Source organism: Thermothielavioides terrestris, chromosome 2 (genome assembly GCF_000226115.1).
Source record: "Thermothielavioides terrestris NRRL 8126 chromosome 2, complete sequence".
In the NCBI taxonomy this organism is placed as follows: domain Eukaryota; kingdom Fungi; phylum Ascomycota; class Sordariomycetes; order Sordariales; family Chaetomiaceae; genus Thermothielavioides; species Thermothielavioides terrestris.
In genome coordinates this window covers 2,009,814-2,029,833 of record NC_016458.1, presented here as the reverse complement: position 1 = coordinate 2,029,833, position 20,020 = coordinate 2,009,814, and the positions used below count along the sequence as shown (strand labels likewise).

The following is a 20,020-nucleotide window of genomic DNA, read 5'->3' as shown; positions in this document are numbered from 1 at the left end:
TACTCGGACGTTTACCCATCCACACACCCCTGCAAGGTGGTCCTGCCGGTGAGCAAGTTTGCTCTATTTAATCTTTGTGTAAGAGGACCGGCTGGGCATCATCCCGCAGTCCTCGTTCCGAGTTGTCTCGCTACTGCCCAAATCAGTCAGGCGCGGTTGGCACATACAACCCTTCAGCGTGGCGTGTGTACTGGGCGGCGTCCTTGCGACGTCTTTGCATGGGAATACAGTTCGAATTTGCAGTAGTTTGTTTAAGTTACGTAGCGGAAATCACCAGGCAAACGTTTCCTCCACCAGTTCCACCTTCAGCCCGTCCTTGACGCATCTCACGACCTGCCGGGTCACCTCGTCTGCCATGCCGCCAGGGGCGCACACCAAGACAGCCGTTTGCTGGCCGGGCTCAGCGGCGGCTCTCAGAACAGACTCGATATCCATCCTTCCCGCCTTGACTCCTTGGCCTCCCTCATCCGACGACTCGTCCTTGGGCGACGTGAAGGAGGAGTCTGTGCACCAAAACCAGCACTCGACCCCCTCCACATCGGCAAGGAAGTTCTGCTTCACGTGTTCGATCAGAGCCATCTCCCGAGCGGACCACGCTAGGATGAATCGTTTCGCCTCCATGGTGTTTCGACTCTTCCCCTGTGATTCTCCCGCGTTCTCTCGCAGCTTTCCACTGGCGTACGCCTGGACGAATCCAAGTATGTGCGTGATACCGATGCCGCCGGCGACGCATATAATCGTGTCCGCAACAAATAGCGGAGCGAGCGTAGCTCGGTGGCCCGCGTACGGCCCTTCGGTGTAGACCGACAGTTCCAACTTGGAGCGAGAAGGTGAGGACAACAGGCGGCGCCTGAGCGTTAATGTGATGCCGGAATGCGCCCGGATGAGGAACCGAACGGCAGCGGGCCCCGGCGTTTGGGCCTCCGTATTCGCGGACAGGACAGCACGGGAGTGCTCCACGTTTGTCTCCTTTTCGTCGCTGTCGAATTCTGGAGCGGGCGCGGCAGGAGCCGGCCCCGTGCGCCGTGCCCGTCCCGGTGTCCTCCAGCCCGCAACGCTGAAGGCGTGGCTCTCCCAAAACCTGCCCTGCAATCCGGGGAGATACAGGAAGCTGTGTTGCGCGGGCCCAAAGCCAGAGATAACTCGCGGGAAGACGGTGACCTGCATGATATTATCGCAGCCCGGGACCGGCTCGACGACGGCCTTTGACCCGCCGAGGGTGTTGTAGTAACCGATACGGGCCAGCCTGGCGAGGCGATCGGCAGCCCAGAAGGCGAAGCAGATGTAGAGCCAGACCTGGTACCCGTAGTCGAAGCCGAAATGAGGGACCAGATGGTACCAGCATCCGACCAGAGTGAGGATGACAAGAGCGATGTGGAGGAGCAGGAAGCTCTCGTAGAACCTCGCGCGAAGCCACAGGAACGCGAAACCCACCGCCAGGCACATCGCGATGGTCGCGATGATTCCCCACCACTTGTCACGCCCAAAAAGGGGGGTTCCGTCAGCGCCTGCTGGAAGACTAGGTGCGGAACAAAAAGGGGGGAGAGGTGGGGGGGGGGGGGGGGGGATAAACATACGTAGAAAGACTCTGCCGCTTTGGCGGCATAGGCCGACGCCCCATCGTAGCCGGGCTCGAAGTAAGCCAGAGTGTAGACGATGGAATGCACCACCGCCTGAATAGCCGCCACCCTCGCAGTCCACCGATGCAAGGTCAGAAACGTCGTCTGGGACCAGCCCGTGAGGGCGATCAAGACATTGTTCCGGCCGGCAAACAGGATGGCGATGCTCATGTTGACGAGGCTAAGAGTGCCGGTTCGATTGCCGACATACTCGCACAGTTCGAACCCTTTGGAGAAGAAGTACACGTTCGGCTGGAAGCTGCCGAAGGAGACGGCCGAGAAGATGATGTTCAGGACGACGTAGACGGCAATGAACAGGCTCAGCGCGCGGCCCGGTACGTAACCGAAGGACCCGGGAAGCGGTTCGAGACGTCGGCCGCCGAACAGGGCCGGGAGAAAGACGAGCCGACGCAGGCTTGACCAGACAGCCGAAGCTTGCAGCGCCTTTTGAAATCTCGGGATCGCGCTCGCAGCCTGAGCCAGCAGACCGCAGACAATGCAGATGCCGATGACGACGAAATAGAGCGCCACCCTAGAGAGACGGCGATCGGCTGTGAGCCTAGGCCAGAAAAAGGGGAAAAGAAACAGGGAGAGACGGAGACGTACGAGTATCTAGTGTGCAGGTACTCAGACCGCCCAAATTCGGCCAGCGTGCCGTGCGTGGAGTAGTAGAGGTCCTTGTTGACCAGACTGGTGGTATTGAGCCACACCGCATCGGCCGGGAGCTCGACGGTCGGCGGCACGGCGGGCAAACTCTCCTGGAAGGTCGGCTTGGGGGCGCCAGCGACGGCCTGGTTACTGAAGCACTCGGCCTGCTTGTCGGCGGGATAGCCGTCCGCGTCGCAGTTCTGTTGGATGCAGTAGGCCATCGTCTGGAGCCAAGCCGTGTTGTTGGCGCGGCACTCGTCGCTGGTCGTGCCCATCATCATCATATCCCCCATGTCCCTCTTCCTCATGTCCATGCCCGCCATGTCGCCGCCATCCGTGAAGGTGGTGCAGGTCAGGTAGAGCGACGAGAGCGAGTCGTGGCATGCCTGGCAGCACAGATCCGGGTACAGCGAGATGCCAAAGCCGACAATGCCGTTCTTGGAGCCGTTGGCGTCGTGGGCAAACCAAAGCAGCGACAGAATCAGGAACTTGCTAGCGGTGGCCATGACGGGCGCGTTGCGCCCCGAGCGAGACCGGGACATGCCGACTGTCATGATCTTTCCCTGTCCCAAGAAGAAGAAAACAAAAAAGGACTGCGAGCTCCTGTGGCTCGCCGGCCCACTTGGGGCAAGTATCCATGATAAAAGGTCGGCATGCCTCCCTCGAGTCACCTGCCGGCCCCGGCTGAGGAGGCCGAGCCTTCTCTCGAGCCCGTGACGGACGGGTGTGGACGCATCAGATGCACTCACACCAGCATCAGGAATGCCGACGTTGCCAGGGGCCCTCGAGGGGGTTTCAAGCCAGCAGTGGTTTGTCCAGGGGCGCGAGAGCGATTGAGCAAGTTTTGAGGCATGGATATATGACGTTTTGGCCAATCATTTTGACGGGCATGAGCAGGTCCGGAGAGGGATTGAGCGAGTTTCCTAAAATGACCCTTGGGGTGGTTACGCGGGACGCCGGCCGGTTAATCAACTCGTGCATCTTATTCTTGGCCGCCGAACTCGATCGGTCTCACCAGTTAGCAGCCCTTGCCCGCCGTACCGGAGCCTCCTTCCCCGTGGAGCTCCAGTAGCGGGCGGGTGTTGCCGAAGATCCTTGGCCGGCCGGCCAAGGTAGGTACCGATGTAGCGAGAGTTGGACTCGTGAACGGAAGCTGGGAGGTTCCAGAAAAAGCATTGAGGTTGACGCTGCAGAGGAGGGTAGTGTAAATATTCTCCGTAACTGTGGATAAAGCGAAAGTAGGGAGGCGGCACTTGACCAAACAACCTGGAAATCAATTGGTTTGGTTCATATCCAACCTCCAGCGAAAGGATTGCTTCGCCGCCACCCCCATTGACCCAATGTAACCCCCTGGAGTATTGCACAGTATCCCTCCATGCTTGGTATCTCCTCGTTGATGGCTTGCCCAGTACTCCGTACTGGCACGTTGATAGAGGGTTGGATCTTGTTTCCGAACGTTTGGCATATCTCCTGCCATCACTCCGGCGTCGAAAAAGCAGGGAGGCTCTGGTTTCTGGCGGTTATGCACCGCTTCAACAGGCTAAACCCTATATCTGGCTCCCGAATTGAAAAACGAGAGCTCTGTACATTCACATTGCTATCGCCGGAGAAGACCGAGTGCTTGCCTTATTAATGTCTCTTGATGCAGCTGCATAGAGGCCCGCTGAAGGGGAATTTCAGCTGATCAGCATAACAGAGCATCAAAACGTTGAATGAGAGGAGCAACAAGAAGGGTTCTTGAAAAAGAGCGCCCTCTTGTTGCTGGCGATCGACAGGGCATTGCACTGGCAGCCTCTTAGACAACAACAACGCCCAACTAAGTGAACGACGACCACAGCGATAACTCAACGTCAACCGGTGGAAACGGCAAGGCGTTCAACGATGGATGTCATCAATACAGGAAACAACAGTATAGTCTAATTGACACAATATATTCCCAGAGCGCACCCTGTCTATCCCACAACTTACTATTCAAAGTAAAATCGGGGGGCTTGAAGGACGGCGCAGAAGTACGAGAACCTGACCTCGAATTCCCCTTCCCCCCGTCCTCCGCCTCGCCGCCCTCCCTGCGCTCCTCGCCGTCGCTCTCCTCCCCCGCCAAGATGTCCTCAGGGAAGGCATCCATCATATTATGACCTGGTGGAGGGGCTGGAGGACGCGCGACGGGACCCATCGAAGTCCTGGTCCCACGAGTCTCGTCTTCTGAGCTCTCCCTGGACAGGCGTCGAAGAAATGGCAAACCAGGCCGGGGCGGCGCTGTGCTTCCGTGGAGAGGAGCAACGCGCCGTTGGGAACGTTCCTTGCTGGAGGACCACCTCCTCGAAGACCGCGCCGCGGTCGCGAGCTCGTCTTGATCAAGGTGTAGAGGCCCTTGGAGCTGCTCATCAGAGACCAGAGCTCTCGTAGGCACAACTTCTCGGCGATGCAGACGACAAGCTCAGGGACCTTGAAGAGAATTCTGTCATATGTCTTACAGAGAGCGGTGTAAGTCTTGTGCTTGCGGAATGAAGCAGGCAAATCTGATTGAGAGGAGGAGGCGTGGGTGACCAGAGCAGGATCCCGACGTGTAGACGAAGCACGAGAAGCGGAGAATTCAAGAGGGAAAGGCACGGAGCCGGTGTTATTAATGTAGCAGATGCAGCCCCCGGGGACCGACGCCATAGTTCCTCGAGTTGACGCCGCCTCTGCCCATGAAGCGCTTGCAAGGTGCAGGCGACAGCAAGATGGAGGTGCCGCTTGTATGTGAAGGACCATCATGCGACCTGAAGAATCTCGCCGCCTATTCCCTCATTGAGCCGTTTTGCAGCCCAAGACGCTTCCCGCGGCATCTCGTCAAAGGTCTGGTTTCGCCGCACCTAGGATCGCGCTATCGAGTGCTTGAAGTGCGATTCCCCCTTCATCAGGTTCATGGAGGCGTAGGGGCCGTAGACCTCGGGGCTTCAAGGTGCAGACACCGAGACTTCCATGCTTCCAACCTACGCGCTGTAGTGTCAGGACATTGAACCGAAAGCCAGCCGCAAGACGGACCAGCTAAAGCCTGCACAGACGGTGTTGCCTCGCCACACACACAAAACATGTGGTGCAAAGAGGCATGCACGCGGCTGATTCCGCCAGACTGCCCAACATTGACCACGTAAAGAACTTGGCTCCATGCAAAGCCTGCGAAGTCGATATGGCCTTGGCACCAGGGTCGGCAGGCCGGTTGGGCCGCTGAGCAGACAGGCTTCGGGAGAGTCCTAGGTCGGACAGAGGACACGGCCAAGCCTTGCATCGGCAGGCCTGCGTCGGGCGAGCCAGAGTTTAACGGCGGGGCGGCTAGTCTTTCTTTTGCGAACTTCCGACAAAGCGCTCAGACACCTGGACGCGGCTTCCCCCGAGCGACGTGATCTTGTCGGCGAGGGCCTTCTCCCGGTCCAGAGCAGCAATGTCGTCGCCGCCACCAATGCTTTTGCCGTAAACCATGATGTTCGGCACCGTCTTCCTTCCCGTCATTTCGCCGAGCCTTGCCTGTATTTTTGGCCCCAGCGGATGCAGGTCCAATTCGACCACGTAGGGCGTAGGCTCGATGACGTATTTCTCGAGCAGGATGCCTTTCGCCCGCTTCGAGTATGGGCAGTATGATTTGGAAAAGATGATCACTAGCGCCGTGACAAGGGCAGGTCAGCAGTCATGTCCAGCGGGCACACGGCCGGCGACGTCACGTACCTGGAGCCTTCTTCAGGATATCGTTCAGCTGCACCTCCACTTCAGGGTCCTCCTCCTCAGATTCTTTGACCTCGACTTCGGCCTTCGCCTTGGGACCGCCCCTTTCCTGCCCTTTCGCGGCGCTCCCCACGCCGATCACCTTTTCGGGTGGGTCCGGCTTGCTTGGTCCCTTGGCCTCGGCGCTGTCCTTCGCCCTTTGCTCGGCCTGCCGCAGCCGGGCGGCCATCTCCCTGGCGAGAACGTCGTCGTCGGCATCGATGTCCCCGTCCGCGTCCACATCGTGCTTCGCCATCACCGTCTCGCCGTGCGCCTTGTCGATCGCGGCTGCGGTTTTGGAGTAGAAGTCTCGCAGCGACCGTGTGTCGGCCTCTCGCGCGTGCCGGGCCCGCGAGGTAAAGAAGAGCAGGGTAACAAAGCCGGCAAAGACGAGGTACACGAGCACACGGAGACGTCTTGGGGACGGCATGGCGGGCAGCGGCGGAGAAGCTGGCTGCGCGGGACGGCGATGGCACTTCGGTCGCGTCGCGTCGGATCAATGTCGCATCAACGCAGCCACCGCTGCATTCTCTGCCGGCCCGATCCTGTAATACGTTGTCCGTCTGCGTAACGGATTCAACGTCAACGCCAAGCATCAACTGGGGCCTTGGACCGGATCGTGTTGAAAACGACTCGGCATTGCGCGACGCGTTCCCAGTTCATTCGTGCGTCGAGGCGCGGAGGCGACGTCAAAAGAAACCAAGGTTGTCTGCCGAGCTTCTCCCGAACGCCACAGCTGCCACTAACACTGCTGTGTAACTCTGCTTAACAATCCGACCCGTATACTCATGCATCCGCCCAAGGCACCAACGAAGGATCACACAGGACTTGGCCCAAAAAGTGCAGACATCCGTGGTGAACACCTACCGAGCTGCGTGACGTGTATATCCGGCGAAGCTCCAAGGCACACTGACAGGACAGCGACTTGAACCAAAGGCCAACGTTAGTGTATTCGGTACTGCAGGCCGAACAGACCAGCGGCCCGAGTTTGCAAAGCACAGTTAAGAACTTCGGCCCAGGCTCGGCACAGACACGGCGCCCGCCTGTTTGTCTCGCCTACTCTTGACAGAACTTACTACCTTCCCTTCACGTGCGAGCACCGTAGCACTGGATTCGCGATGATTCGAAGGAGTTCATACCGAACACAACCGCAGATGACATCACAACCAACTGACCGGCCCCTGTCCAGCTTATTAATGGACGCCGCTGACAAATTTGTCTGTCGACTGAGACGCGATGGATTCAGGGGCAACAACAAAGCACAAGCCGAGGGCCATCAACGTTACACAGGAGGAGTTACCTCTCCGTATCCGATCGGACCTGGCCGTCAAGATAAATTGTCTCAGGTGTCCGCGCTCACCATGACCTCACCCGGACTTCAACGAACCCGGTCTGACCTTCTCTGTCAACTGGCTGCGCAAATCTGTCTCCCATCTTGAACGCTTCTTCCCCTGATTCCAAAGACAGCAACAACAACAACAATATGGCTGCTCTTCCCGCCTCAGTCCCCCCCACTCACCCGGCGGTCGTCATCACCGCCATCCGGCAGCCGCTGGAGATCACCAACCTTCCCACCGTCCCACCCGGCGACGGCGAAGTGCTCATCCACGTGACCTGGACGTCCTCCTCGCCGCTGGACCTGCACCGCGCCGACGGCGGCCTGCTGGTGAGCACGACGCCCTTCCCCATGGGGTCGTCCTTCGCCGGCACCGTGGTCGCGCTCGGCGGGCGCGGGCGCGGGGGCGCGTCGTCTGCCGACTCGCGCCTGCGCGTGGGCGACCAGGTGTTCGGCTTCGCCATGGACGGCTCCGCCGAGGCCGCCGGCGCCCAGACCTACGTCACCCAGCCCACCTGGCGCGTCAGCAAGCTGCCGCCGAACCTGACGCTGGCCGAGGCCGTCGGCGTGCCGACCAACCTGGTGACCGCGTTCCATGCGATCACCGCCGATCTGGGCCTTGAGCTGCCCTGGCCCGTGCCTCAGGGGTGGACGCCGCCCAGGGCCGACGAGCTGGTTCTGGTGTGGGGCGCTGCGAGCAGTGTGGGCATGTACGTGCTCCAGGTGCTGAGGCATTGGGGCTACCGGAACGTGCTGGCTGTCGCGAGCGGTAAGCATCACGACAGCCTGAAAGCGTTGGGGGCGAAGGAGTGCTTCGACTACAGGAATGCGGGTGTGGTTGACGAGATCTTGGGGTATGTGGAGAGGGTCAAGGGGAGGGTTGCAAATGGACCCAAGCTGCCGTCAATTGTGGACTGCATCGGCTCGAAGGAGGGGACACTGCGACCGTTGACCAAAATCGCCGAGCCCGGGAGCAATGTTGCGGTTATGTTGCCAGTGATCAATGTCCACGCGAGCGAAGACCAGGTGCCGGAGTACGAGATGGACGTGAGCAAGGTGCTGCCGGGAGAGTGGAGAGAAGGCGTTGATGTGAAGGGAACAAGGACACACTTTTACGCAAGGGTAAGCTGAATCAAGACGGGCCTGCTTGCTTTCCCCTTCTGTTGTGGTATGGACGGCTGACAAGTTTTGGCCCGGCAGAACGAGTTCTTCAAGGAACATCTTCAGGCCGAGATTGTTCCTACGCTGCTAGAACAGGGCGTTGTGCAACCCAACAAGCAGAGGTTCGTGGAGGGCAAGACGCTGCTTGAGCGAGCACAGAACGCACTCAACCTGCTGAGGTCCCAGGCAGTGTCGGGGGAGAAGCTTGTGTGGCGGGTGGCAGAGGAAGAGGATTGATTTTGCCTGGCGCGATACGTGAGTCATGATGAGCTGAGCGCTCAGGGGTGATTTCACATGCTACTTGCGTTCGCTCAACCGACAACAGAACGGGTTGCTGTGTAAACGCGTGGCAGCAAGGGTCGTATTGCATAAGTAGATGCTGCGACGCGGAACCGCTGATTTGAGCAGTGTTACCTCCGGAAGGAGAAATGCCGAGCAAGCATTGGTGCGATTGGTGGCAGAATCCGCACAACAGTAAATGCTCCATTCGGGGCTGACAATGGTATGATGGCATGTGCTAACCTGGTCATAACCGCCGGGAGGGAGGTCGACGGGCGCCGCTGGTTCCTCATGCCGTAGACCGATTGGCCGGCTGGTAGCATGTATAACTAACACGATCGTGTACTTGTAGGCCGCGATGCCGCCTTTGTATGTGGTTTGGCCGCAGCTTCAAGGCACAGAACATCCATCCACGGTGATTCTTGGTCATCCGGCGCCGTCAAGATGATGCTTGCGGCCGTATTCACGCTTTCACTCGGGCTTTCCACCGCCAACGCCGCCCTCACCTACAAAGGTGCGGACTGGTCCTCGGTGCTGGTTGAAGAACGCGCTGGCATCTCGTACAAGGACGCGAACGGCAACACGCAGCCGTTGGAGAAGATTCTGGCAGCGAACGGCGTCAACACCGTCCGGCAGCGAGTATGGGTTAACCCCGCAGACGGCAACTACAACCTCGACTACAACATCGCACTCGCGAAGAGGGCCAAGGCCGCCGGGCTCGGCGTGTACATCGATTTTCACTACAGCGACACTTGGGCCGATCCCGGCCACCAGACTACCCCGTCAGGATGGCCCTCTGACATCGACAACCTCGCCTGGAAGTTGTACAACTACACGCTCGACTCGGCGAACGCGTTCCAAGATGCCGGCGTTCAGCCAGCCATAGTGTCGATAGGAAACGAGATCACCAACGGGTTGCTGTGGCCCACCGGCAAAGCCAGCAACTGGGGAAACATTGCTCGTCTTTTGCACTCAGCTGCATGGGGCATCAAGGATTCGAGACTGAATCCGAAACCCAAGATCATGATCCATCTCGACAATGGATGGTGACTGAGCCCTGCGCCTGTTGTGGACCGATTCCAGGGTGCTAACCAACAGCGGCAGGAACTGGGCAACCCAGAACTCCTGGTACACCAACGTCCTGAAGCAAGGCACCCTGCTGCAGTCCGATTTCGACATGATGGGCGTGTCGTTCTACCCCTTCTACTCGTCCTCGGCGACACTGGCCTCGCTCAAGTCGAGCCTGAGCAACATGGCAAGCAGTTGGGGCAAGGAACTCGTAGTGGCGGAGACCGACTGGCCGACGTCGTGTCCCAATCCCAGATACAGCTTCCCTTCCGACGTCAAGAACATTCCCTTCTCGGCAGCGGGACAGGTCACCTTCATCACGGACGTGGCGAATGTGGTGGCTTCGGTGAGCGGCGGCGTCGGCTTGTTTTACTGGGAGCCGGCCTGGATTCAGAACGCGAACTTGGGTTCCTCGTGTGCCGACAACACCATGTTCTCGCAGTCGGGGCAAGCCCTCTCAAGCTTGTCCGTCTTCAAGCAGATCTAGCAAGTTTGCCGAGGGGTGATGCGGCGGAGGAATGTCAAGTCGGTAGAGGAGAGAAGAGAGAGAAACTGCAAATGGACAGAGCAGAATGTATGCGAGACGATAGGTTTCCCATGCTACAATCACTTACTCACTCACTCACACCCACGCCCACGTGCTGTGAATGCACAGGGTCAAGAGCTCAAGGTGAATGAATGAATGGATTGAGCAAGCCAAGAAACTTGCCTCGCTTAACTCGTTGCTGTGTTAAGCCACCCCGCAGCCACAGCTAACCGCCACGCAAGCCAATCACAGCACGGCCGCCCTGGAGAGGGCACAGAACCCTACGAATTTTGCGGGTGGGGCCGCAGGCCAGCAGTGGCCCCAACGCATCCATCCACTCCCAAACGCAGGCTGCTGAAACCGCGCGCAGTCAATTCTACTTCATCATCGCGACAATCAGAATTTCGCTCTTCGATACCAGCACTATCGAACCGAGCGAAATCCGTGATCACCAAAAACCGCAATCATGGCTGACGTCGAATACGTACGTGCCTCACTCCCCGGCCGTTGTTCGCCCACCGACCACCCCCCCTCAACCAAGACAACCCCATTGTCACTCACCTGCGATATCGCTCAACGTCCGAGGACCATGGCTAATGTTTGAAATGACAGAATGCCGAGGAGGCCGCTGAGCTGAAGAAGAAGAGGGCCTTCCGCAAGTTCTCCTACCGGGGTATTGACCTCGATGCGTAGGTGCTCCCCTTCTCCCGAGATCACCGGAAGTCAACCCAGACGAAGACTGCGAAGCGAGGCGGGGAGAAGATTAATGCCAAAGAGGAGGACTCATTAGACGAAGATCCCTGTGATACCACGGTGGAGGAGCAAAGCGCTGACATGGCGGTGCCGACAGTCTCCTCGACCTCAACTCGGATGAGCTCCGCGATGTCCTCCACGCTCGTGCCCGTAGAAAGATCAACCGCGGCCTCAAGCGCCGCCCCATGGGCCTGATCAAGAAGCTGCGCAAGGCCAAGCAGGAGGCCAAGCCGAACGAGAAGCCCGACCTCGTCAAGACGCACCTTCGCGACATGATTGTTGTCCCGGAGATGATCGGCAGCGTCATTGGCATCTACTCGGGCAAGGAGTTCAACCAGGTGGAGATCAAGCCTGAGATGGTTGGCCACTACCTCGGCGAGTTCTCGATCACATAGTGGGTTTTCCCCTCACCCCGTGTCCCTCTTCGGAAGCTATGGGTGGACAAGCCGACGACTGACACCCCCCGCAGCAAGCCTGTCAAGCACGGTCGGCCAGGTATCGGTGCCACGCACTCTTCTCGTTTCATTCCTCTGAAGTAAGGGCTGTGGGGATACGGGTGGTTCTTGCATTCAGTCAATCATGGATTCGGCGAAACGGGACATGGTTTTCTGCTCATGGGGGCATTGATTGATGTCGCGATGCCCTACGACTATCTTGGAGGGATCACGAGATAGTATAAAAGAGCAATTCGAGTGCTGCATTCGGGCCAACGGTCGACAACACCATCGAAACAGGCACGGGTGAAGTTTACTTGGGCGAGAGAGCTTGATACCATGCCGCAGCGTCAAATTAAGTGCCAAAGAATTCTTCTAACAGTCAACGTAGTGTCCCATTCCCTCGAAATTCCCATATATCATGTGTCGTTCGCAACCAGGCAAGCAGCAGATCCCATGGACGTCGCAGAACCTCACCCATGCCCCCCTCCCCGCCCTTCACAGTATGGCGCAGATCTGTCCCAGCCCGCCGACAAAACTGCCCCGGCAGGTGTCGCACTCGCAAACGAACCCCTTCTCCCGCTTGCCATAGTCCCACGTCAGCTGCTCCCCCTCGCGGATCGCCCGGCGGGCCTGCACGCATATGTGGCGGGGTTTCACAAAGTGCGCGAGCCCGGAAGGCCCGATGCGCCAGCAGCAGTTGGGGCCCTGCTCGGTCCCGCTCAGCGAGGAGGAGGAACTCCGCTTGCCGCTGCTGCCCAGAAAGCCCGACGAGGAGGCAGGCACGGTGCAGCAGTGGTTGATCAGCGAGCCGAGCAGGTAGATGCAGGCTTCCCTGGTGACGGAGGCCGACGACGCGGGGCAGGAGGAGGAAGAGGAGGAGGAGGAGGCGGAGGCGGAAAAGGAGGAGGCGGCGGCGGCGGCGGCGGCAACGCCCGAGCCTGCGCCACGGCCGCCGACCTCGAAGGCGTAGTGCTTGAAGAAGTCGAGGCAGGCGTCGCGGGCGTCGGCCTCGGACGGCTTCTCGACGGCCTTGATCCCGGCGACGTAGGCGTCGTACTGGTCGCGCGTGACGGTGGACCCGGCGAAGCGGCCGTGCGCGAGGTTGCGGCCCAGCTCGCCGGAGGCCAGCACGGCGGCGGCGCGGTCGAACGCGGGCGGGGCGATGCCGAACCGGGCGGCGGGGACCGGGAAGGCGACGGCCGTGGCCGGGTGGCTGGCCAGCGCGGCGCGGTAGGCGGCCACCTGGCTCTGCACCAGGGTCTGGTCGGCCGCGAACTTCTCGTTGAAGAGCGCCGTCATCATGGGCGCCTCGTGGAAGATGAACTCGTCCTTGGCGAAGTCGCGCGCCGCGAAGAGGCCGTAGCCTATGGTGGGGCTGACCAGGCCCACGCGGACCGCGGGCGCATCCTGAGGCGCGCTGATGTAGAACCTGGGAGGGGCCTGCTTGGCTTGTGTGAAAGGGTGTGGTGAGTTAGCCAAGCACACACCACGCAATGGTGTGGGGTGGGAAGGAATTCGGGAAAGAAGGGTAATGATGGGGAAAAAAAATGGACCAATTGAGACGGCGGGTGGGCGCTCTTGTGTCAATGACAGGAATGCCAGACAGAAACCGAGTAAACCTGCCTTTGCATGCTTCGAGGCGTCAAACACTTCATCCGGTGTTGAACCCGAAGTGCTCGCCATGCTGCTGTCAGCTGAGCTCTCGGGCGTCCTTGAGCGGCCAGATGGCAGGTGAAGTTCTCATGGGCTCCAAGTGTACAGCTCCAATGTGTGTAAACGTTTGCAGGAGTAGAGTCGGTCTAAGATGTAGCCTGCTGGGATGGCAACGTTCAAGAGGGACACAGGGCTGAAGATGGAGATGTTTCAGGAAGAGAGACAGGCGGTGGAAGGTTGTCTTTGCATGTCTAGAGCTCAGCACCGGGGGCGTTACCGCCATATATGCACGTCGACTAAGGTACATGTACATACAGTGCCACAACATGTGGGTATTGGACGAACACAAGAAAATCCCCCGCAGATGCAGTCTCGCTACGGCGAAGCCGCTGCCAGCTTCTTAGCCTTGCGCGCCTCTTCCTCGAGATGCTGCTGCTTGTAGTGCGCAATGACCTTGTCAATGTTCGTGTAGTGCCCGGCGGGGACATTGAAGGGCGAGCCGTGTGTGAAGACCCTGTCACGTGGTCAGCATGTTGTGGCACCATTTTCAGAGCCGACCTGGTCGAGCCGGAGGACCACGAGACCAATCGAGTCACCGCCCATTGTGGTGCCCTCCCCAAACTCGGCAGGAAGCGAACGAAAGAACAGAATTGTCGGTGGAGAAGCATGTTGACTCGGGGTAGCCAGAAAAGCAGCTGCCCACGAGCCGTTCCACGCCCAACCCGTTCCCCAAGAAGCTGTCCTCCAGTTTAAGGATGCACCCCCCAATGCTGCAGGCCCTGGCTCTCCTGTTCTTCCATCTCCCATGCACTGAGTGTGGTCACATTGGTAACATACTCTGGGTAGGTCAGCTCGTAGTGCCTGCTCCGCTCGGCCGTGTAGAGGAGATGCTTGTCGTGGGCCGCTTGCTGGAGCGCGGCGGCCATGAGGTGATTCTGCCTTTCCCACTTGTTGCGGTAGTCGGAGATCTTCTGGAGCCATTTATGGATGAACGAGAGCTCCCCGTTCTCGCCGGGACGCGAGACGGTGTAGACGAAGATAGAAGCGGGGATCACGCCGACAGCGATGTAGAAAGCCGTCTAAGTCGGGCATGTTAGTTTCTTGGCGCGGCCCTGGTCCTAAACACGTCGAATGGCGGGTGTTCAAATGGCCAGATACATACTCCGAGCGGCTCCTCGACGGTATGGGCGGGCTCGTGGTGGCCGTGGCTCGAAGCATAGGACCTTGTGCTCCGCGCGCCCGTCTGCGCAGCTCGCCGAGCAGTCCGAGCAAGCTGCGCTGCTCTTGGTCTTAGAGCCGACATGGTTGCGATCGTATGCCGGGGCTATCGCGGGGAATCGGCGACGGAAGCAAGCAGGTTGAGGATGTCGCGCGCGAGGAGTCGACTCGGTCGAAGGGTCCGAGCTCGCGATCCCCGAGACCGGGCGGCTCTCTCCCAAGCGCGGTCGAAAGGTAGCGCCCAATTGAGAACGACTCGACTTAGGTGATGTCGACGTCTGCGGGCCGCTTCCAAGAGGAAAAGGAGCCCTGTACGGAGCGAGAGTGTGGTGATGAGCGACGAGCGTTTATTTCTCAATGACGAGCTCCCATTCGCACATGCTCAGTGCCCGGAGCTTGGCAACCTGGAAGGTGCGTTGGTGGGAGGTATCGTCACGTGAATTGCCGGCCGCGCTTGCAACGCTTGCGGGAAGCGCGATCCGGCGCCCAATTAGCCAATCATGATCTGCCCCGTAAAGTACTTGGCACAAGCTGTAATACGGAAGAGCATCCCAGCGGCTCTCACCCTTCAATTGCTTCAGAGAACTCGGGGTGGCAAAGTTGGCCTCTCAAACTTGTCAATCTGTCCTTTCTTTTACGTTCAGTTCCCGAGTCAATTTGAGACGTTGATTCCATCGTGTTTTGCTGAGCCGGGCCTTCTCGCTTGGTTATGTAGCTTGCTGCGATCAGCGGTGCCAGGACGACCTCAAGTCTGATCTCGTTCTGCGGATCGGATCCCATCCTCATAGCGCAGAAACACAACATGGCCAAGTTTCGATTGAGGATGCTCCCATTCAGTCTCGTGGCCCTCGTGGGCCTTATGGCCTCAGTTGGGACAGCGTACTCACCCTTGGCCGACGCGTCAACGGCATCGCCCTCTCCGTCAGCCGACGTCGAACTCATCTGCCACACCGACAACCCCGCCGAATGCTACCCCAAGGTCTTCCAACCAACACACGAGTTCCAAGTAGTCCACGATGACCAGGACCTCCCGCAGGGCCTCCACGTCCGGCTAGACGTGTTCACGGGCAAGAAGGAAGCCAAGATCAACGTCCCGGACGAGAGTGATCCAGCACTAGAGGGCCTCCCGGTGGACTCGTCTGTCGTGATAGTGGACCGAGACCAGCCCGAGCCAGATGGACCATCTCACGACCAGGCCAGGCTCCCGCCCAATGCCCCCGCCTATGACCCAGCGGGGAAGATCAAAAAGCCCAAGTCTGCCGACGCAGGCGAGGGCAGCGCCTTCTACCGGTCCTTGACCATCCTCAAGAAGGGCCTCGACGTGGACGGCGCGCTGGAGATGCTCGAGGACATCTCCCACGACATCTACTACGGCCTCAAGATAGCCGAGGACTACGACACCGTCCACGAGCTCTCCTGCCTGGCCAGTTCCTCCTCGTCTGCGGCAGGCGAGGACAACGGAACAGCCGAAAACCAGGCGACCCGCGCGCGCCTCGCAGCCCTGACGCTGTCGTCGACCGTGCAAAACAACCCCAAAGCCCTCGCCGAGATCGAGCGGCACTGGCCCAAGCTGTCCGCCGCCCGGTGCCCCTCCTCGCCGGTGCCCCTCGGCGAGGCCACCTTCACGCTCTTCCCGCCGTCGCCCTCGCGCTCGCCCAACCACCACCCGGCCGACGCGGCGGCTCTGACGAAAGCGCGCGTCTCGCTCCTCAGCGGGCTGCTCAAGTCGCCCGCCCTGCGCCGCGCCTTCCTCGCCTCGGACGGCCCGTCCCACCTCGTCCGCCTCCTCGCCTCCTCCCCTTCCACCTCCACCTCCACCTCCACCTCGGCCGCCGACGACGACGAGGCGTGGGCGCCCGCGCAGCGCGCCGCCGCCTTCCTCCTGATCGACAACTTCCTCGACCCGGACATGGGCGCCACGCTCGGCGAGTGGCCCACCCGCGCGCAGCTCGCTGACGGCGACTGCGCCGCGCGGGATGGCAAGGGCGGGAGCGAGGAGGAGGCGGTGGAGGAGTGCTTGGATTGGCACGTGCAGCGGATAGCGACCAAGTACAAAGGGGTTAGCGACCACTGGAGTCATGATTTGAGATCTAAGCTGGGCAAATACAGGACGGCGGCTGCGGCTGGGGCGGCTGCGCAGGACGAGTCCAGGAAGAAGTTGGATTTGTGAGCGATGCATTGTGTATACGTGTTTCTGCATTTGGAGGTCCTGGTTGAAAACTGTTATATATACCCTGCTGTAGATACATTATTGACTGTGTTTGTTGAGGCTCATGGCTGCGGTGATTCTTCATCTAAGCCTAGTTAAAAGACAACTGGGACATCGAAACACCAGACCGTCTTACCCCTGTTAGCCACAACAGCGCGGGCTCCTCCTATTTAGGAAGCCGAGGTCGGACGTGGCAGACACATCGTGGCTGTCGCATGGTTAGTAGATCACAAATGTTGCCGCCCGCTAAGGCAAGCTTTGAAGGATTTCATAGCCTGCGATGCCAGTCCAATCTGTTCGACATGGGCCGGGCGCGGCATCGAGGCAGCGGCCTTGCGTAACGGTGCAGGTGCAGTGCTGTGAGACGGACGAGGGGGGCGCACAGCAGAAGGTAGAAAAACACTCGAAAGTCTTAAGGGGCCACGAACAACCGAGACGAAGGGAAGAGCCCAGCCCCTTCCCGTTCGCCGTCACACTTGTGTGTTACGAGAACGACCTGACCCGCCTTAGTCGAATAGTGGTACAGAAATAGGAAGACAGGCAGGGAAACAAACCAGGCAATGGCTAAACGCCGCTGAATGATGCGATGGCTGGAATCTACATCTGCATACCACTCATCGCCGTTCAAGAAACTGTCCAGCCGAGCAAGGCTTTGAAGCACATCAACTCCGCGGCCCTCAAGGGGCCCCTCCGCCCGAGCATTCTGCGAACCCCCAAATATAGAACGAGAGTAGGAAACAGCAACCCAGCGTTGGTCCGTATAACACTTGTGGTCCCAATAATCTAACATCCCCCGATGCTCGTGAGCTGCCCCCGACACTGTCAGGGACACCTCCTCTGCAAAACAGACTAAAGCAACAGGTGGCTCGAGAACGATCTCAAGCAGTCGACTGGCTCCCAGCTGGGAAATTACCAGTAGAAGCACATGCACTTCCTTACCGGCGCGTCTTGTAGGCCGCATGCCGAGGCCCCGACCCGCCGCGCTTCAGTCTAAAGGAAGAACCCTGTCGGACACCCCGGCGAGTCCGGCATGCAGACAATGGCCGGGATCGCTACTCACTCGAACTGACGCCTGTGTTCCCGAAACCGCTCAAGTTCCAACCGGCGTACTTGGTTGTATGGTCGTCTGCCGAGGAACTCGAAGGCGGGATGGGGGGCAAGCCATTGCTTGAACCCTCCTCCGCCGGACGGGCAGGCAGCTCAGACTGGGGCGCAGTGGCCGTCTCAGAGGACTTATCTGATGCCGGTGCGCCCGCTGTCTTCTTCGGGAGGATGCCCTTATCCTGGAGATACTTGAGCGTCTCCACGATAGCGAGGTCTTCCTGATCCTTATCGTTCAAAATAAGACGCTGCTGCAGGGTCATGCGACCGCCGTTCAGCTCGCGTTCTCGGAGAGCCGCTTCCCGGACGGCCGGGTCGTGGACAAAGCGGCACTTGCCCCGCTTGCCACACGTGCCCCCGGTTGAATAGTATTTGCAGTGCTTGGTGGGATCTGCTTTTTTGAGCGGGGGAGGGACATTGCTCGGTTGCGGACGAGACGACATGGATTCCGGTTTCTCGTCGTCCGATCCGGCGTTGCTCGACGAAGGCGAGCCCAAGTCGAGATCCCTCATTTCGTCGCCCTCGTCCTGCTGCTCGCGCTTCCGCTTGATGCTGGATTCGACCTTCTCTAGCTGCTTTCGCAACTTTTCTGCCTTTAGTTCCAGGCTACTTCTCTCCTGGTTAGCGTCGCCGTTCTGAGCTTTAAGCGCGGCTTTCTTGGCTTCCACTCTGCTCTTCGTGGGGTACCGGGCACGGCGCTCCGCAATCCAGGCGGCGATCTCGGACGACGTTTGGGGGCTGTGGATGGTTGTCAGCAAGCTGGAGAAGCGCTATGGTTGACAGCAAAGGAAGCATACTTTGGAGCTTCAGCGCCATACATCTCGTTAAGGCGCTCCTCCTCGTTTTCGTCGTCCTCGTCTGACTCATCACCGGGTGTCAGGCCAAGAGTGTTTGTCTTGCGCTTCTTCTTCTTCCCGGCGGACGCAGCATCAGGCTTCTGATGCTGAATGGGAGGCGTCTGGGTCGTCTGGGCCGTCTGGGCCGTCTGTCCCTTGCTCTGATTGTGATTGCGGCTGCGATTCTTGTCACCGCCAAACTGAGGACGAGACTTGGAATGGTGAAAGCCGCCACGACCGTGGTGACGTGAGCCGTGGCCGGAATGGGCATCGAATGGCGAGGGGACGGGCATGTATGGCCCAGGAGGCGGATAACCTTGGTAAGGGGGAGGAAACGGAGCCGGAGGAGCAGGAGGCCCTCCGTACGGATATGGGGCGCTCACTGGAGCGGGCGGTGCTTGGGGATTGCCGCCATCAAATCCCATCCGAATCGGGGGGCCCATCAGCTGCCCCTTGTGTCCGCCCCGTTCATTGTAACCACCGCGTCCTCCGCGTCCTCCTCCACCGTATGCTCCGTGACTCGGAGGGGATTGAGAAGGCGGACCCCACTGCTGGGCTGGCGGACCGGCCTGCGGCGTCGGGGCCGGATATGGCTGACCGTAGGGCGGCTGAGGGGCTGTTTGGTAGGGAGGTTGAGCTCCGTATGGAGGTTGATGTTGATACAACTGAGGGGCATAATTCGGGTGGTAGTTGTGGACAGGTAAGGGGGCGTGCGGTGCGCCTTGCGGCGCATGGTGCTGGCCGTGCTCCGGGTTCCAAGAATGCTGCGGAGGTTGGGCATAGCCTGGCTGGGCAGAAGGACCGGCGTAGGATGCGGGATTCTGGGAACCGTAGGGAGGCTGCTGACCGTAACCGTAGCCGGGATGTGGTTGGTGGTAACCGCCCCGATCAAGGCCGCCACGGCCTCTGCCACTATGGCCACCTCGCGGAGGCCCATACGAGGTATAGCCGCCGGGGCCACCACTCGGGGGGGCTGGAGGAGGAGGCGGTGGTGGAGGACCGTAGTTGTAAGACATGGTTCGTGACTGAAATGGCCAGACAGGTGAGACAATACCAGCCCACGCAGGCCAGTTTTGGATCAAGGCCTGGTTGAACTTCGACTCGGGGGCGGAGGCGGGTGTGCGCACATGTGTGTGCGCGAGACGGAACGGCCCGGCAGCTGATGGAAGGAGGCGTCTTCACTTGAATACGAAGCCCGCAAACAGCTGCTGCAGTAGTGGTTACAGCAAAGAAAAGGGGAGCGGGTGGGAATGCCCAGTGCGAGGGGGGAGAGAGATGCGGCAAGGATGCCGGAATGCCGGACGCGGTGTGTTGAGGTTTGAATCCCAAGGCCGAGGTTGGTGTAGGCTTTGGGAAAAGAAAGGGACGACAAAATGGGAAAGGGGACTTGTGCACTGGCTTGGCTTCGCACAGTGCGCCCAAAGGCGGTGTGCAA

The 20,020-nt window shown here is 59.6% G+C and overlaps 10 protein-coding genes across 10 annotated transcripts; 4 read left to right on the top strand and 6 right to left on the bottom strand.

The window, feature by feature from the left end:
* Nucleotides 1-270: 270 nt before the first annotated feature.
* Nucleotides 271-2,906, bottom strand: THITE_2154006 (uncharacterized protein; the record flags this gene model as incomplete). Its single annotated transcript, XM_003651667.1, has 4 exons — nt 271-1,473; nt 1,578-2,151; nt 2,280-2,704; nt 2,862-2,906. The coding sequence occupies 4 exons, from the start codon at nt 2,904-2,906 to the stop codon at nt 271-273; spliced, it is 2,247 nt and encodes a 748-aa protein (XP_003651715.1).
* Nucleotides 2,907-4,150: 1,244 nt separating this feature from the next.
* THITE_2112309 (uncharacterized protein) lies at nt 4,151-5,140 on the bottom strand. Its single transcript, XM_003651666.1, has one exon. It carries the CDS (start codon nt 4,926-4,928, stop codon nt 4,392-4,394), a length of 537 nt encoding a protein of 178 aa, XP_003651714.1. The 5' UTR covers nt 4,929-5,140; the 3' UTR covers nt 4,151-4,391.
* Nucleotides 5,141-5,500: 360 nt separating this feature from the next.
* On the bottom strand, nt 5,501-6,852 carry THITE_2112307 (uncharacterized protein). Its single transcript, XM_003651665.1, has 2 exons — nt 5,973-6,852; nt 5,501-5,905 (listed from the first exon to the last, which is right to left on the bottom strand). Exons 1-2 carry the CDS (start codon nt 6,436-6,438, stop codon nt 5,583-5,585), a joined length of 789 nt encoding a protein of 262 aa, XP_003651713.1. The 5' UTR covers nt 6,439-6,852; the 3' UTR covers nt 5,501-5,582.
* A 13-nt stretch (nt 6,853-6,865) lies between these two features.
* THITE_2112304 (uncharacterized protein) lies at nt 6,866-9,161 on the top strand. Its single transcript, XM_003651664.1, has 3 exons — nt 6,866-8,466; nt 8,545-8,863; nt 8,914-9,161. The coding sequence occupies exons 1-2, from the start codon at nt 7,492-7,494 to the stop codon at nt 8,740-8,742; spliced, it is 1,173 nt and encodes a 390-aa protein (XP_003651712.1). The 5' UTR covers nt 6,866-7,491; the 3' UTR covers nt 8,743-8,863; nt 8,914-9,161.
* Nucleotide 9,162: 1 nt separating this feature from the next.
* Nucleotides 9,163-10,544, top strand: THITE_2112302 (glycoside hydrolase family 53 protein). The gene is made up of 2 exons (XM_003651663.1): nt 9,163-9,830; nt 9,889-10,544. Exons 1-2 carry the CDS (start codon nt 9,229-9,231, stop codon nt 10,337-10,339), a joined length of 1,053 nt encoding a protein of 350 aa, XP_003651711.1. The 5' UTR covers nt 9,163-9,228; the 3' UTR covers nt 10,340-10,544.
* A 172-nt stretch (nt 10,545-10,716) lies between these two features.
* Nucleotides 10,717-11,942, top strand: THITE_126248 (40S ribosomal protein S15). The gene is made up of 4 exons (XM_003651662.1): nt 10,717-10,862; nt 10,991-11,067; nt 11,229-11,525; nt 11,601-11,942. Exons 1-4 carry the CDS (start codon nt 10,845-10,847, stop codon nt 11,668-11,670), a joined length of 462 nt encoding a protein of 153 aa, XP_003651710.1. The 5' UTR covers nt 10,717-10,844; the 3' UTR covers nt 11,671-11,942.
* On the bottom strand, nt 11,896-13,439 carry THITE_56443 (uncharacterized protein). Its single transcript, XM_003651661.1, has 2 exons — nt 13,192-13,439; nt 11,896-13,008 (listed from the first exon to the last, which is right to left on the bottom strand). Exons 1-2 carry the CDS (start codon nt 13,249-13,251, stop codon nt 12,064-12,066), a joined length of 1,005 nt encoding a protein of 334 aa, XP_003651709.1. The 5' UTR covers nt 13,252-13,439; the 3' UTR covers nt 11,896-12,063.
* Nucleotides 13,440-13,449: 10 nt separating this feature from the next.
* Nucleotides 13,450-14,743, bottom strand: THITE_2094941 (uncharacterized protein). The gene is made up of 3 exons (XM_003651660.1): nt 14,384-14,743; nt 14,059-14,300; nt 13,450-13,735 (listed from the first exon to the last, which is right to left on the bottom strand). Exons 1-3 carry the CDS (start codon nt 14,522-14,524, stop codon nt 13,597-13,599), a joined length of 522 nt encoding a protein of 173 aa, XP_003651708.1. The 5' UTR covers nt 14,525-14,743; the 3' UTR covers nt 13,450-13,596.
* A 188-nt stretch (nt 14,744-14,931) lies between these two features.
* THITE_2112292 (uncharacterized protein) lies at nt 14,932-16,769 on the top strand. Its single transcript, XM_003651659.1, has one exon. The coding sequence runs from the start codon at nt 15,242-15,244 to the stop codon at nt 16,607-16,609; it is 1,368 nt and encodes a 455-aa protein (XP_003651707.1). The 5' UTR covers nt 14,932-15,241; the 3' UTR covers nt 16,610-16,769.
* Nucleotides 16,770-17,440: 671 nt separating this feature from the next.
* On the bottom strand, nt 17,441-19,730 carry THITE_2112291 (uncharacterized protein). Its single transcript, XM_003651658.1, has 2 exons — nt 18,547-19,730; nt 17,441-18,487 (listed from the first exon to the last, which is right to left on the bottom strand). Exons 1-2 carry the CDS (start codon nt 19,599-19,601, stop codon nt 17,701-17,703), a joined length of 1,842 nt encoding a protein of 613 aa, XP_003651706.1. The 5' UTR covers nt 19,602-19,730; the 3' UTR covers nt 17,441-17,700.
* Nucleotides 19,731-20,020: the final 290 nt, after the last annotated feature.

Coding starts and splice junctions, on each gene's coding strand:
- THITE_2112309 (XM_003651666.1), bottom strand. CDS start 4,928: ATGGCGTCGGTCCCCGGGGGCTGCATCTGCTACATTAATAACACCGGC.
- THITE_2112307 (XM_003651665.1), bottom strand. CDS start 6,438: ATGCCGTCCCCAAGACGTCTCCGTGTGCTCGTGTACCTCGTCTTTGCC. Junction 5,906..5,972: donor TATCCTGAAGAAGGCTCCAG/GTACGTGACGTC, acceptor TCACGGCGCTAG/TGATCATCTTTTCCAAATCA.
- THITE_2112304 (XM_003651664.1), top strand. CDS start 7,492: ATGGCTGCTCTTCCCGCCTCAGTCCCCCCCACTCACCCGGCGGTCGTC. Junction 8,467..8,544: donor GGACACACTTTTACGCAAGG/GTAAGCTGAATC, acceptor TTGGCCCGGCAG/AACGAGTTCTTCAAGGAACA.
- THITE_2112302 (XM_003651663.1), top strand. CDS start 9,229: ATGATGCTTGCGGCCGTATTCACGCTTTCACTCGGGCTTTCCACCGCC. Junction 9,831..9,888: donor ATCCATCTCGACAATGGATG/GTGACTGAGCCC, acceptor CAACAGCGGCAG/GAACTGGGCAACCCAGAACT.
- THITE_126248 (XM_003651662.1), top strand. Junction 11,068..11,228: donor CGGGGTATTGACCTCGATGC/GTAGGTGCTCCC, acceptor CGGTGCCGACAG/TCTCCTCGACCTCAACTCGG. Junction 11,526..11,600: donor GGCGAGTTCTCGATCACATA/GTGGGTTTTCCC, acceptor CACCCCCCGCAG/CAAGCCTGTCAAGCACGGTC.
- THITE_56443 (XM_003651661.1), bottom strand. CDS start 13,251: ATGGCGAGCACTTCGGGTTCAACACCGGATGAAGTGTTTGACGCCTCG. Junction 13,009..13,191: donor ACGCCTCGAAGCATGCAAAG/GCAGGTTTACTC, acceptor CAAGCCAAGCAG/GCCCCTCCCAGGTTCTACAT.
- THITE_2094941 (XM_003651660.1), bottom strand. CDS start 14,524: ATGTCGGCTCTAAGACCAAGAGCAGCGCAGCTTGCTCGGACTGCTCGG. Junction 14,301..14,383: donor CCGTCGAGGAGCCGCTCGGA/GTATGTATCTGG, acceptor TGCCCGACTTAG/ACGGCTTTCTACATCGCTGT. Junction 13,736..14,058: donor TACGAGCTGACCTACCCAGA/GTATGTTACCAA, acceptor ACCACGTGACAG/GGTCTTCACACACGGCTCGC.
- THITE_2112292 (XM_003651659.1), top strand. CDS start 15,242: ATGGCCAAGTTTCGATTGAGGATGCTCCCATTCAGTCTCGTGGCCCTC.
- THITE_2112291 (XM_003651658.1), bottom strand. CDS start 19,601: ATGTCTTACAACTACGGTCCTCCACCACCGCCTCCTCCTCCAGCCCCC. Junction 18,488..18,546: donor TATGGCGCTGAAGCTCCAAA/GTATGCTTCCTT, acceptor AACCATCCACAG/CCCCCAAACGTCGTCCGAGA.